The 13,156-nt window shown below is 35.2% G+C and overlaps 1 protein-coding gene across 4 annotated transcripts in view; it reads left to right on the plus strand.

Annotated features, from left to right (window-relative positions):
* The window catches only part of LOC131070369 (probable E3 ubiquitin-protein ligase ARI8), a 161,743-nt gene that overhangs the window by 101,526 nt on the left and 47,061 nt on the right, over positions 1-13,156 (plus strand). For 2 of the 4 annotated variants that reach the window (XM_058005872.2, XM_058005871.2), the window contains exons 6-12: positions 5,534-5,638; positions 5,809-5,897; positions 7,296-7,403; positions 7,688-7,778; positions 7,938-8,027; positions 8,148-8,195; positions 8,759-8,860. In XM_058005872.2, the coding sequence (XP_057861855.1) occupies positions 5,534-5,638; positions 5,809-5,897; positions 7,296-7,403; positions 7,688-7,778; positions 7,938-8,027; positions 8,148-8,195; positions 8,759-8,860 (633 nt within the window). The remainder of the gene's footprint in view (positions 1-5,533; positions 5,639-5,808; positions 5,898-7,295; positions 7,404-7,687; positions 7,779-7,937; positions 8,028-8,147; positions 8,196-8,758; positions 8,861-13,156) is intronic. The other 2 variants (XM_058005875.2, XM_058005873.2) reach the window with 1 other exon arrangement.

Below are 13,156 nucleotides of genomic sequence, written 5' to 3' on the forward strand. Positions count from 1 at the left end.
CTAAATTCTATCCTAAAGACATAATTGACCATTATAAATTAAATATCACAGTATTACTTTAATGTGCTCCCTTATGGTCAATCTACTAACTACAAGTTTATCCTGAAATGTTACACATTTTTCAAGACTCCAGGACTTGGTAAGAGTGTGTGCAGTTTGATCCTTAGTTGGACAATACTACAACATCACTAATACCTTCAATCCATCTTCTACAACTTGCCTGATGAAAATGACAATGAAGCTCCACATGTTTGGTTCGCTTGTGGAAGACTAGATTCTTGGCAAGTTTTAGCACCCCTTGATTGTCATAAAACAAGGGTGAAGGCCTTGCTTGAGACATTTTCATGTTTGAAAGCGTCATTTAAAGCTATATTGCCTCACATGCTGCTTTGAAGGTTCCTTGATACTATGCTTTTATCGAGGAAAGAGCTATTGTGTGCTGCTTCTTATTGGTCCATGTGAGTGCAACTGTACCATGCTGAAAACATATCTAGAAGTGGATTTTCTATAATCAACAAAATCTACCCAATTTGAATCTGTGAACCCAGCCAGCCTTGGATCTTTTCAACTATTATACAGAATGCCAAAGTCAAGTCTCCCTTTCACGTATCTCAGCACCCGCTTCACTGCAACTCAATGTTCTGCCTTAGGTGCTGTCATGGATTTGGAAATATGACTCACAACATAGCTTAAATGAGGTCTAGTGGCTGTAAGATAGATAAGGTTACCTGCCAGTTCACTGAATGTTAACTCATTGATTACCTTTGAGTTTGTTTTAGCTGAAAGCTTCAACCCGTTCTCTGTAAGTGTAGATGAGATTTTGTAATCTGTCATTCTGAACTTGTTGAGCAAACTCTTGGCATGTTTAGATTGAGAAATAATAATACCACCTCCTTTTTGCCAAACTTCTACATCTAGGTAGTAATGTAGGGGGCCTAAGTTTATCATGTCAAAAGCCTTACTCAAATTGCATTTGATTTGTTCAATCAAATACGCCTCAATACTTGTAATGATGTTGTCATCTGCATAAATGACCAGTAGATTGATCTCATTGCCTACACTTTTGATGTACACATGTCAATTTTAATGTACCATACCCTAGGTGCCTGCTTAAGGCTATATAGAGATTTTGTTAGTCTACATACTTGATCCTCATTGGTTGCAACCTAAGTCACCAGGTTCGAATTCGAATTCGAAGTTCGACAACTTTGAAATTCGAATGAAGTTCGATGAGGAAAAAATTCGAAATGTAGAAAATTCGAATTGAATTCGCCATATGTAATTTTTTAAATCTTTTAATAAATATATGTAATATATCTATAAAATTGCCTAAATAGTTTAACATTGATAAATAGATTTGAAATCATTACAAAAAGATGACACATTTATAAAATATAAACCATAGGAAGCATATGCTTTCACGATTGCAAAGATGTTCTTTTGTCAAAAAGGTACAATAACAGTCAAAGACTTTAGAACTTCAAAATAACTCTAAGTCATCAAGAGCACTTGGCTGGGATGCCAAATCATCATCATTTGTATCACTACTCAGTTCATCATCTGCAAAGTCAGGCTCATCTACATTTGGCATTGTTATGCCTTCAAGATTTTGTTCTAAAGAAGTGTTCTTTGCTGATTTGTTCATCAGCAATTTCAAATTGCTGCGAACATAGACAAGATCTCCCAACTTTCCAGTCAACAATTTGTTCCTCTTTTTGGAATGGATGTGGTCAAAGCAACTTTAGTTCCTCTCACAAGCTGATGAACTTGCTCCTTGACTCAAAATTTGAATAGCAAACTCTTGCAGTTCAGGAGCTGATGATCCATAAGCGATCCACCATCTATATCCAGGCATACGTGGTGAGTCATATTTGGCTTCTGCCCCTCCAAACATCCCTTCTCCTCTCTTGTATTGCCAACTTTGATCTCTGATTAGTGCTGCAATTTCTGGATCTGGTACATGCCTGCTAATGGCTTGGTAAAGCCCTGCCATGATCTTGTATTGCCAACTTTGATCTCTGATTAGTGCTGCAATTTCTGGATCTGGTACATGCCTGCTAATGGCTTGGTAAAGCCCTGCCATGGTGGGCAGAACTTATCTTTCTTATTTGACAATGGGAATTAATGTTCCCCTTGCATGTCCGACGACAAGATGCTACTGCCTGTAACTTAGTAATAGTTCTGATTTGATCTAATTGATGGTAACCTTCTGCTCTATTTGTAGAACTGATTCGATTCCTATTGAAGACCCCATAACGGTTACTAATAAGAAAGTAAGATAAATCCCCCTCCTCTGATGGAAGGGATTTGATTGCCATCTTATATTTTGTTGAATGAATAGTCACATCATTTAGATGTTTAAACAAATCGGTTTATTACTCGAAACACACCCTTCGGTAATTATTATTATTATTAATAATTACTTGTTATCTTTCTTCAGGACTAATCGATGCCTTAGTTATCTTTACCTTCATAAGCGGTGAAGGGAAGCTTTAGTAGACACCGATGTCCCTTAAACTTTATACTCGGTACTGGTTAAAGGATTCCTTTGGAGACAAATTGTAGCCTTTGACTGGTTGCCGTGATAGACTATATAATTTGTTGTTCTGTAATCACTTCCTAGACGGTTCAATACATGTGTTATGACATCAAATGACTACTCGCGTGGGATATAATATTTCTGCAGATTATTATATTGGCAGCATAGGAAATGATATGCCTGTGAATGGAGACAAGAGGTCATGTGGCTCAATGAGTGGTTCGTATTTCACTTTTAGAGGAGTTTCGAAAGACTTTTTTTAGTTTAAGGGAGACAATTTTGACATGTGTCAGATCTGGTCTTTCACAAAGATTACCAAGTAATACCAAGTAATATGCTGGACACTTATAGATAGCAGCAGCACTCAAGCTCAAAGAACTGGTGAGTTGATAAATTTTATTTGTGTTTTCTTGGATTCTTCTATTATCTTCAGCCACCAGCCATTAAGAAGGGAGAAGTGGGGCCCCAAGGACTTGGGCAAAGACTCCAAAGGTAAATATCAGCTCAAGGATTAAAAACATAAATAATATTGAGAAATTTATATTATTATTATTAAGATTTTGTTTAGTTCATTTTATTCATTTATTTGGTTATATATATATATTTTTATATTTTAATTGTAGTATTATTTATTATTAAATTCCATTTTTAGAGCGGGCATTATCATGTTTTGATTGTTTAGATGGGGACATCACAAAAGTGTAGAAGGCTAACTCCTTTTGAGTGCTCAGTTTTCTCTACAACATGAGCCTTTTGTGGAGGCCCTCTTGGGTTGGATATCTTTTCAGCTAACCTCTATCGCAATGCTTCTTAATAAGTCCAAGTTTACCACAATAGTAACATGATATCTTTCAGATTCTTCAAAGTATTTTCATTGAAATTCCCTTGACCTTTCTTCTGAGGCCATGTGCCTTTGCGCTTGTCCTTGGTTGCAAAGGCTTGCTCCATACTACTATTGCTGCTACCAAACTACTTCTTCCATCTGTCTTGCTACAAGAGCTTGTTGTACAAATCATCGAACTTCAGGTCAACATTGGTAGATGTGATTGTGAGAGTCTCAATGATATATGTTCATGTGCTCGTGGTAAGCTTTTTAGTGTTATGACCATATCTTCTTACATTTTGCAACTTATGACTAGAATTGATCACAATTGTCTTTGATCTTCATCAAATGATCTTGCAAAGACATCTTTTCATCCATCATGATTGAGAAAAGCTTGTTTTTTAGGAAAAAGCCTCTACCTTTTTCTAACATCTCGTGTAGATCTTGCAGGCGATTCCATATCTTATGATAACTTTATCAGCATGACGGCTTCTCGAGCACACTCATCAAACTCATCTCAGTCCTTACTAGCAACTGATGGTTGAGTTTCATTACCAAGTATGATCATGTCAAGGCATCTGTAATTGAAGATTGTGAGTGTGCATTGTTTCTAGGTGTTGTAATTCTTGCCAAGGAATTGTTGGCTGCCTTCCAAAATGATTTGGGTAAAGAAGCCATTGCTCCCACAATTCAAAATCATGGAAAATAAAGAACTTTTCTGTTGTTAGACTTGAAGGAATGTAGGTCAAACTTCAATCAACCCTACACAGCCACAATTTTGTTAATGAAATTTTGAAAAGAATGCAAATATTGGAAAACATGTGCCCTAGCCATTGCCTTGGGCACTCAGAAAAACCCATGACTTTTTTAAAAGCTATTGGTAAAAGCCCTAGTTGTGATTTTAAATAGGTACAATTCAAAATTTGCAGAAATCCCAGCTGTGTCTAACCAAGACCAAAAAACCACGACTTTTTAGTAAATGACCAAAAACAACCTTTGATATCCCGTTGCACTCCTAAAACCAATTATTTTTTCGAAAATTGTCAAAAAACTTGTAGAAATCCACAAAAATGTGTGTGAAAAACAGTTTGAATTCTCGTGCAATTTTTTCAGCAACCTTATGTGAGTTTTAAAATGAAAAGGTTGCATGATTTCAGCAGAAATAAGATGCATTTTTTTGAAAAGCACTTGTGAACTCTCACAAAAAGAAGGGCACCATTCTAAGTAGAATAAGAAAACATGAGTCTTGGTAGAGAAATACCCACAAATTTGTTGAAAAACAGATCTCTTGTTTCTACCCTAAATGATGATGCATACAGTTCTGTATAGTGCCATGCAAGTAGAGCTTTGGTCCTTCTATGTCACGTGTGTGTGAGGTGTCACTATCGATAGTTGTCCGTAGAACTCCACACATTCTCAGATCTTGAAACTTGGCTTGGGCTTTGATACCATATCACCAAAATACAAGACACAAAATGATTACCGAGATATTCAATAGTAACAAAGGAGTGGAAGTCTCCTTAAATAAGAGATACAAATGATCTATATGTAAAGGATAAGATCAACAACTAGTAAAGAAAACGAGACAACTAAAAGAATAAAGAATATTCTTGAAGTCTATCTTCAAGACTTAATCGAGCATATAAATATAAACTAAAAGTAAATATTATAGGATTACTTTAATAACATGAAAATGATTGCTTGTGTGTAGTTATCTCATTGTAGTCATTTTGTAGAGGATTCATCATAGTTCAAGCATTGTAGTGTAGGATACATTTAGGACCATGTTATATTTAATGTATTCATATTGTTTAACTTTTGGATCAACATCATCTTTGTGTCTGTTGTGCCATGTTCATTGTACTTATTTATGTTGTTCAATGCTAATTGTCTAAATTTCTATTAACTTGGACTTGTGAAAATTGTCCACAAAAGTTTTTGTACTATTGTTGAGATTTATGGGCATTGGAAGAAAAGGTGAAGGCATATGTTTGATTGATATGAAGAGAAATATATATACTAGAACCATGTACCTGTACCCAGTCCCATACCAGAACTGGCAACTTTGGTCTAAAAGATTATGTACAGTGGATAACAATGTCTGTTAAGAACTGCATTAGATTATGAAGCAGAGAGATGAAACGAAACTGATAATTTGCTGTTTTTTGTAGACTAAGTGGTGTCCAGCACCTGGCTGTGAATATGCTGTAGAATTTGTCCTTGGAAGTGGTTCTTATGACATTACTTGCAAATGCTCATATATCTTTTGCTGGAATGTAAGTTATGTTTTGTTCCTTAGTTTGATGATATTTGTTTAGACCAGCACCTAGCCTTTTTCCTTTATTGACATAAAAGGTTAATACACTGATATCGTTAAGTTGCTCATCCAAATTTGTTGTCCTATGCCAAAAGTTCTTATTTTTTATGTAACTTAAATCTACTTCAGTGTTTAGAAGAAGCTCACCGTCCGGTAGATTGCGAGACAGTGGCAAAGTGGATCTTAAAGAACAGTGCAGAGTCAGAAAACATGAATTGGTATGTTCTAATGGATTTGACATATAGGCTTTTATTTAAATCCTTCTAAGTTGCTTTAAACACCTGAATATTTCTGAATAACATATGATAAATATGTTTGTAGTCTTGAAATATTTTCTTGTTTCATGATAATAAAACTGATCATCAATGATCATTATTAACATCAATACTCCTTAGAGAATGATCTCATTCATCTAATATAACTTTCAGTTTCCTATTTTTTTTTTTTTTTAAAGTACGTATAATAATTTCACAGGTATTTCTTTGATGTCTTTTGTAATTTAGTTCACCTGTCTCATTAATTTATTATATAAGTAGTAAAGAAACTGTTTATGTGCTACAAGATTTCAAATGATGTTCCCATTCTTCTTTGGTAATCAATGTTTTTCATATTGGGTATCATTCACATGCAATACATTCATTTCTTCCCAAGTACCATGATGTTTGGAAATTGGAAGAGCTCATGTTAGTTGAGAATCGCATCTGTATTTGGGTTAGATAGTGCGACTATTGACATGCACATACAAGTAGCCATCTTAACTTGTTTTCTTTATTTAGATTTTTCTGTGCATTGTCTGATCTACACTGATGTGGTTGGAAATAGTCACTTTTCTTGGAATTCAAACCTCTTTTGCAATGTTGTCTGTTTAAAACTGATTCTCTTCAAAGTTGATCTCCATAATGCAGGGTATATAGTGACTGTCATTTCACTGTGACACAGAGAAGCATTTTCAATGTCATTGTTGCACTGATGCTTTTTTTTGTTATAATCCTTAACAAGAAATAGATATATATTTTTCCTGCTTAGCAAATGTTAGGTTTAAGGGCTCGCTATAATACAGTATACGGGAAGACTGGACTGTATTCTTGCCTGTGGTAAGCTATGGACACATTCTTGTGTCAGTTGAGCTTTGAAAACAGTCTTGTGTTGGGTAAACTTGGGTCACATTCTTAAGATTTAAACATTGGCTATGCTCAAATGCACTCCATTTTCTATGTGATTTATGCCATAACCTCATCACATTTTTGCTGGTGTTATGGGGTTGCCTTATTGTGAGGAGGGGAATTTAAAACTGGGTGATGTTCTCAGGAGAATCCCTCACTATCATTACACTGTAATCCGTTGGGTGTGAATTAGATTTGTATAGTTTCAAATAATAGAAACAATCTCTTCTCATATGAGTTGTCTTGACTGTTTTGATTTTCAGGAAGCTAGTGGCTTCTATAAAACAGAGTGAAAATCAATCTACTTCTAGATGTTTTAGTGCATGTTGAATTGTTTCTAATTTATTTTCATGTATGAACTTATCTTTCTTGGATTCTTAATGTTGACATTTTTATCATAATTACCATTGGTTTTTGGAACCACCCCAATCTTACACTGGGAACTTTGTTCAGGATTCTTGCCAATTCTAAGCCATGTCCAAAGTGCAAACGTCCAATTGAGAAAAATCAAGGATGTATGCATATTACATGCACACCACCATGTAAATTTGAATTTTGCTGGTAAGTCTTATCATCTAGAAACTTTCAGATGTTTTGAATTTCTATGGTAACAAGTTATTCCTGTTTTTTCACTAGATACTGAGGGCCATGTTTCTATATTTAATTGAATTAAATTCATATACATCTATTTTTTGCGTGACTACATATAAATATAGCATACTTGTAATAACATATGAAATTTTAGTAGTTAATGTAGTCAAATTGCCCATGCCCTTCATAATAGAACCTGTGATGATTGTAAAAAAGATTACCTAGTTCTAATTGCAATCTTTGTGCATTTTCAGGCTTTGTCTAGGTGCTTGGTCAGAGCATGGTGAAAGAACTGGTGGCTTTTATGCTTGCAATAGATATGAGACAGCAAAACAGGAAGGAGTTGTAAGATAATATTTGTTTATTGCTGGATTAAATAATATCATCATTTTTAATGGTTGATAGCTATGTCCATTAATGTTTTCAATAATAAGGTTTTTGCATGGTGGCATCACTGCTGTTGTTAAGGTCTTTTAATGTTGTATGCTTTACATGTCCCTGCAGTACGATGAAGCTGAGAGAAGAAGGGAGATGGCAAAAAATTCTTTAGAGAAATACACTCATTATTATGAAAGATGGGCAACCAATGAATCAGTTTTGTTTTTCTTACCCATCCTCTTTCATATGAAGATAGCATTTTTTTTTTGTACAGTAGGGTGACATCTACAGCTGGTGAGAACTATCTAAAGTTGTGTTTTGCTGTTGCATGAGCAGTCCAGAGCAAAGGCGTTGGCTGATTTACAGCAAATGCAATCTGTGCAGGTGATTTTTCTATTTGTCCTACGTATTTTCATTGCTAGATATATTGGTGTTTGACTAATGTACTTAGTATTCATTTTAGGTTGGATGGCTTCGTTCTAGTGCCTTATGGAGTTCCCAATCTGATAATTTTGGTGACATGCTTAATAACTCCTAGGATTTTCAGAGTGATTAAGAGGCCTTCAAGCCTTTGTTTTTTTGTATCCTTGTGTTTTTTGTTGTAATCTTTTGAACACATTATCGAGCTGTTTGTATAATTTTACTGAGTTTCTCTGCCTAAAGTTTAAACTATACTTCAAGTACAGTTGGATAGAGTATAGACTATGCCAGCTATAGCTAGCTAGCACTTTTGAAGTACGCTAATACTGGTGCAGTTCATCTTGTTTTGTTTTCTGGTCTGTTATCTACCATCATGACAATGCTTTGTCGAGTCATTTTAGGTTTGTGAATTTGATTCAGGTTGCCTTTACACTAATAGATTAATTGTTAGAGAAAAATTGTAGCATCCCAAAAGATGTAGCACAACAAAAAATGGGTAATATATTTGAGTTTTTTCATGAATCCAGATTGCACAACCCATACAATATGAAGTGGGGCAGTCCATTCACACCAAAGTATCAATTAATGAAGAAATCAGAAAGCATAAAATTGATCAGTTAGGAACAACTGTATGTATGTGTAATTACTTACATTAATATATTAGTACAATAAATATCAAATTATAGCTCCTATAGTATTGAATATTTCATGTACTTGGCAGATTGTTCACGTGATGGTAAATCTTTTTTTAATTTTCTTGTGTGTAGTATTTAGATTAATCTAGTGAAGCACTCACTATGAATTTCCTCTTCACAAGCAGTTGTCACAGTAGTGTGGCAGTGTTCAGGAACATTGTTCTTTTTGGCACCTTCTTGGCAGGGAACATTGCCTCAGAGATAATATTTCATGCTTCTTTCAATCACTTCCTGGTTGCAGGATAAGGTAGGAATAAGTTAATTTTGTATTTGTAGCTACATCCTCTCTATCTTGAGGAGTCCTAGCATTGAGTTATCTAGTTCTAACTTTCAAATTCTTTCCAAGTGCTGTCCATTAACCTACTACTAAAAGTTGTCTTTGTTTCAAATTCACAATTTCCGTGGGGTTTCAATTGTATGTTCTTTTTCGAGTGATCATTATATCCTCCTGATTATCCCATCATAAAGTCATTTTAAGGTTCCATGTTATATGTATCATTGGTATTGTCACTTGTGTTCTAATTCCCTTTGCTTTGATATTAGAGGAAACCTGTAATGAAACTCTTTTTTTTTTTTCAATTTTCAGTCCTAACAAACACTAAAAAAGTGTCTCATGACACATAGCCTCTCTAACACATATGGTGACACTCTATGAGTTGTTGTATCATTATCCTGTACATTTCTTATTGTAGATATAGTTACCAGAAACATTGTAGACACTTTGGTTGATAAGAGTAAATTTTAGTCCTTGATGATTTTGTTATCTTCAGTCCATATACGCACTCAACACTTTCCAGTCAGCATATTTTATATTGGAGGAAGAGTGTCTACACATTTCACATTTTATCCTTGGCTACTTGAAGTGACTCATGGTTGTAATCTTACATCCAGTTTACCTCATTTTTAGCCTTATCAATCAATTTTGATCTTTTTTCAGTTTTAGGCAGAAGTGAAGAAAAGTCCAAAATGACAAATTTTTGGAGGATCCGGCCCTTTCAAATTATTGAGAGAAGAGATCATAGCCATTTGGTTTCCTTTGTCATATGTCATTGGGCAAAAGTTGAAGCATCATCTATGGTTTCAATCTAAGTTGCCGGTCTCGGTTCGGGTTCAGATTCGGATTCAGGTTCGAGATTTGGGTTTGCGGGTTCATTCAAAACTTTTTTTGGGTGGGTTCGGGTTCGGGTTCGCTTTGGGTTCATTCGTACAAAAACATATAAAAATAAAAAATAAGAAATATATACATATATGCAGCAGCAAATAAGTTCATAATACACCACAATCAACTATGCTAATAGTAAAGTAACATAGCAAAATGCACCACCATATATATTAATGTTTTAAATTTAGTCCAAATAACATAGCAAAATGCCAAAATACACCACCATATATATTAATGTTTTAAATTTAGTCCAAATAACATAGCAAAATGCCAAAATACACCACCATATCGATGTTTCAGTTCAAAAATAATAATGTCAACATTAACAATCGGCCATCACTGATCAAATATCATCAAAAGTCAACATTAACAAATGAGATATGTTTCACCTTTCTGGCCATTTTAGTGGGTCTATTTTAGGGTTGGAGGGTCGAGTTGACCAAAATAGACCAAAAAAGAACTCTAAAAAACTAAAAAAAAATTGTAAATCCTGTCAAATTCTGCCTGGGTTCTGCTGCTTAAGTCAAAATTCATTCTTCCAAATTCTCTTTGGGTCCTTCACAGCTAACCCACAGTCCAAATGCAGGACCCTTCCCATATTTATGCCGGACCACATCTGGACCAGTATTTGGGCCGTACAGGACTGGGACCCTGGGCTGCCAGGGAAGAATCTGGCAACTTAGGTTCCACCAATAAATTAAGGTGCTGAGAACATGTGAGATTCCAAGCTCTTGATTTTTTTCTAATCTCACAACTTTTTTGAACGACTACTTATTAAAATTTACCATCTCATTCCTGTCAAACTTTTTTTGCTCACAAGGTTTATCGATGCAGCAGTCATAAACCCTAATTTCAGTGATTAAGTCTGCCTGCTGGGCACCAGAAAAACAGATCCAATTTTCAGTTCTTTTCTCTATTTTTATTTTATTAAATATGTAACTACTGTTTTAGGCTTAGGTTTTGGTCTACGTTTAGCCGCTTTTATTAGTTTATTTGAGGTGCTAATTTTAGGCTATTCTTAAGTCCTGCTGCTTTATTCTGGATTGGCAGCAATCGTATATTTTTTTTTTTTTTTTGGGCTGTCAACAAATGTATATATTTAGGCGTTTGTTTTCCTACTTTATTTCTGTGTGACTGCAGACTATTTCTAAGGTAGTTGCTTTGTGACGAAGGCAACTAAAAATATAGGATTGCTTTTGTGGGTCGCCTAGTTGGGAGGCCTGTTTAAGACTCTTGGCAGTCTGTTTTACACAATTGAAATGTAGACAGAAATATTCATAATAATAGAAATCTCAGGCAAGAAGTTATCTATTTCTATTATCTTACTTTTTTTACTTTAGACAGATGTGCGTTTGTGCGTTAATGTTCTCAAGGTTACAGTTTTGATTGAATTTTCAATTAGACAGTTTAGGTTAAGAACTCTAGCGCATATTTATGTGATAGGCGGATGATTTATTTCAGTGGGTGTGATACCCATGATACTTCAGTAATTGAAGTATTTAGAACCTATGAAAGGCTATAAGGTGTGATACCCTAGTTGCTGTAGTCATTGGAGAGTTGTTCTGCATTTATGATTGGTTGCTGATCTGATTTAATGTTAGCTGGTTTATTGAGTTTCAGTAGATTCTAGTGTAGATATAACTACTCTTAGTCTTAGTTAGAAGTGTGACTACCTAGTGGGAGGTTGAAATTTTAGGTCTTGGAAGTGTAGGTCACAAATATTGTTAGAAGAAGTAGATCTTTGGGTCTTTGTCAATGGTCCATGGGGATGTGTCTCTCCCCCTTTGGGCCCACGTCTTCGAGACGGGGATGTAGGGTTCCCCACCACTGCCACCGGAGTTATTTCAGCGTCTCCAATACTCCTTGGAGATGTCTAGGCGTCTCTCGAGGGGCCAGGGAGATGTGCAAAAGTCTCCCGTCCAAAAATGTAAAAAGCGTTTAAAATTTATAATTTTTTTATTTTGAGTGATTTTTTGGGGTTTGTGGGTAACCCTAATTTGACGTGGGCCCCACCCATGCCCCCTATGCATTACAAAACCCTTAAAATTATTCATTTCACTCACATTTCTATTTCTGATTTTTTTACCAGCTAGGTGAAGAGAAAAACTCAAAAGAGAGTCATTGAAGGAGTGAAAAGAGTGAGTGCAAGTGTAAGAGGAGTGAAAAGGAGCAAGAACAAGAGGAGGAAGAGGATTCTGCAACATTTTGGAGAGATTTTTCAAGCACAAGGTAGGTTATTTCTTGTTTTTTGTTTGTTTCATTTTCTGATTTTCAATTTTTTTGGTTGTTTATACTTCTTTTTTCTTTGATTCATTTCAAAATCAAATTTGATGTTGAATCTTGAGGGCAAAATGATGAATGAATCGTTCATCATTTTGCCTTCAAGATTCAACATCAATATTTAAATTATAAATTTTGTTTTCAAAATTGAAATTTGTTAAACTAGGCTGAAACTACATGTTTATTGAATTTATTATTATTTTTATTTTTATTTTGTGAAATGCAATATCACAATGAGCTCTCATGATATGAGTGAGGATGATATGGAAATTTGTTCTCATAGTGGAAATGATTCAGATTATGAACCTGAGACTGATGGGGGTGACCATGGGGCTGATCTTTAAGCCCAATCTAGTTCCATGTCAAGTGCACCAGCTAGTGTAGGTTGCCCTTCTGAGTTATTGGCACAGTATGCTAGGGGTCCTTATGACCCTAAATCTTCTCTCAAACAATTTGCATAAAAAATAGAAGGCATATCAGGGACAGGTGGGGGCATAAGGAAGTGGCAATGCAACATTTGTGGTCTTGCATGGTTTGGCAACATGACGAGAGTCAATGCACACTTCCTTTTTTGGAGAGGAAAAGCTGTGGATCCGTGTTGCTTTTTGGAAGAACCTAAAAACATTCAATACAAAATTGAAATTAACAAGCTTTGGGGCATTCCTGATGATAGTGCAGTTGCAATCCCTACTACTTTGTCTAGTAGGGCACAACTTCAGTAGAGCCAGAAAGTGCAACATACTTCTTCTCATAAATTGCAAATGAGGAGTGATGTCAAGACCTTCATC

The sequence above is a fragment of the Cryptomeria japonica genome, chromosome 3 (assembly GCF_030272615.1).
Source record: "Cryptomeria japonica chromosome 3, Sugi_1.0, whole genome shotgun sequence".
NCBI classification, from domain to species: Eukaryota; Viridiplantae; Streptophyta; class Pinopsida; order Cupressales; family Cupressaceae; genus Cryptomeria; species Cryptomeria japonica.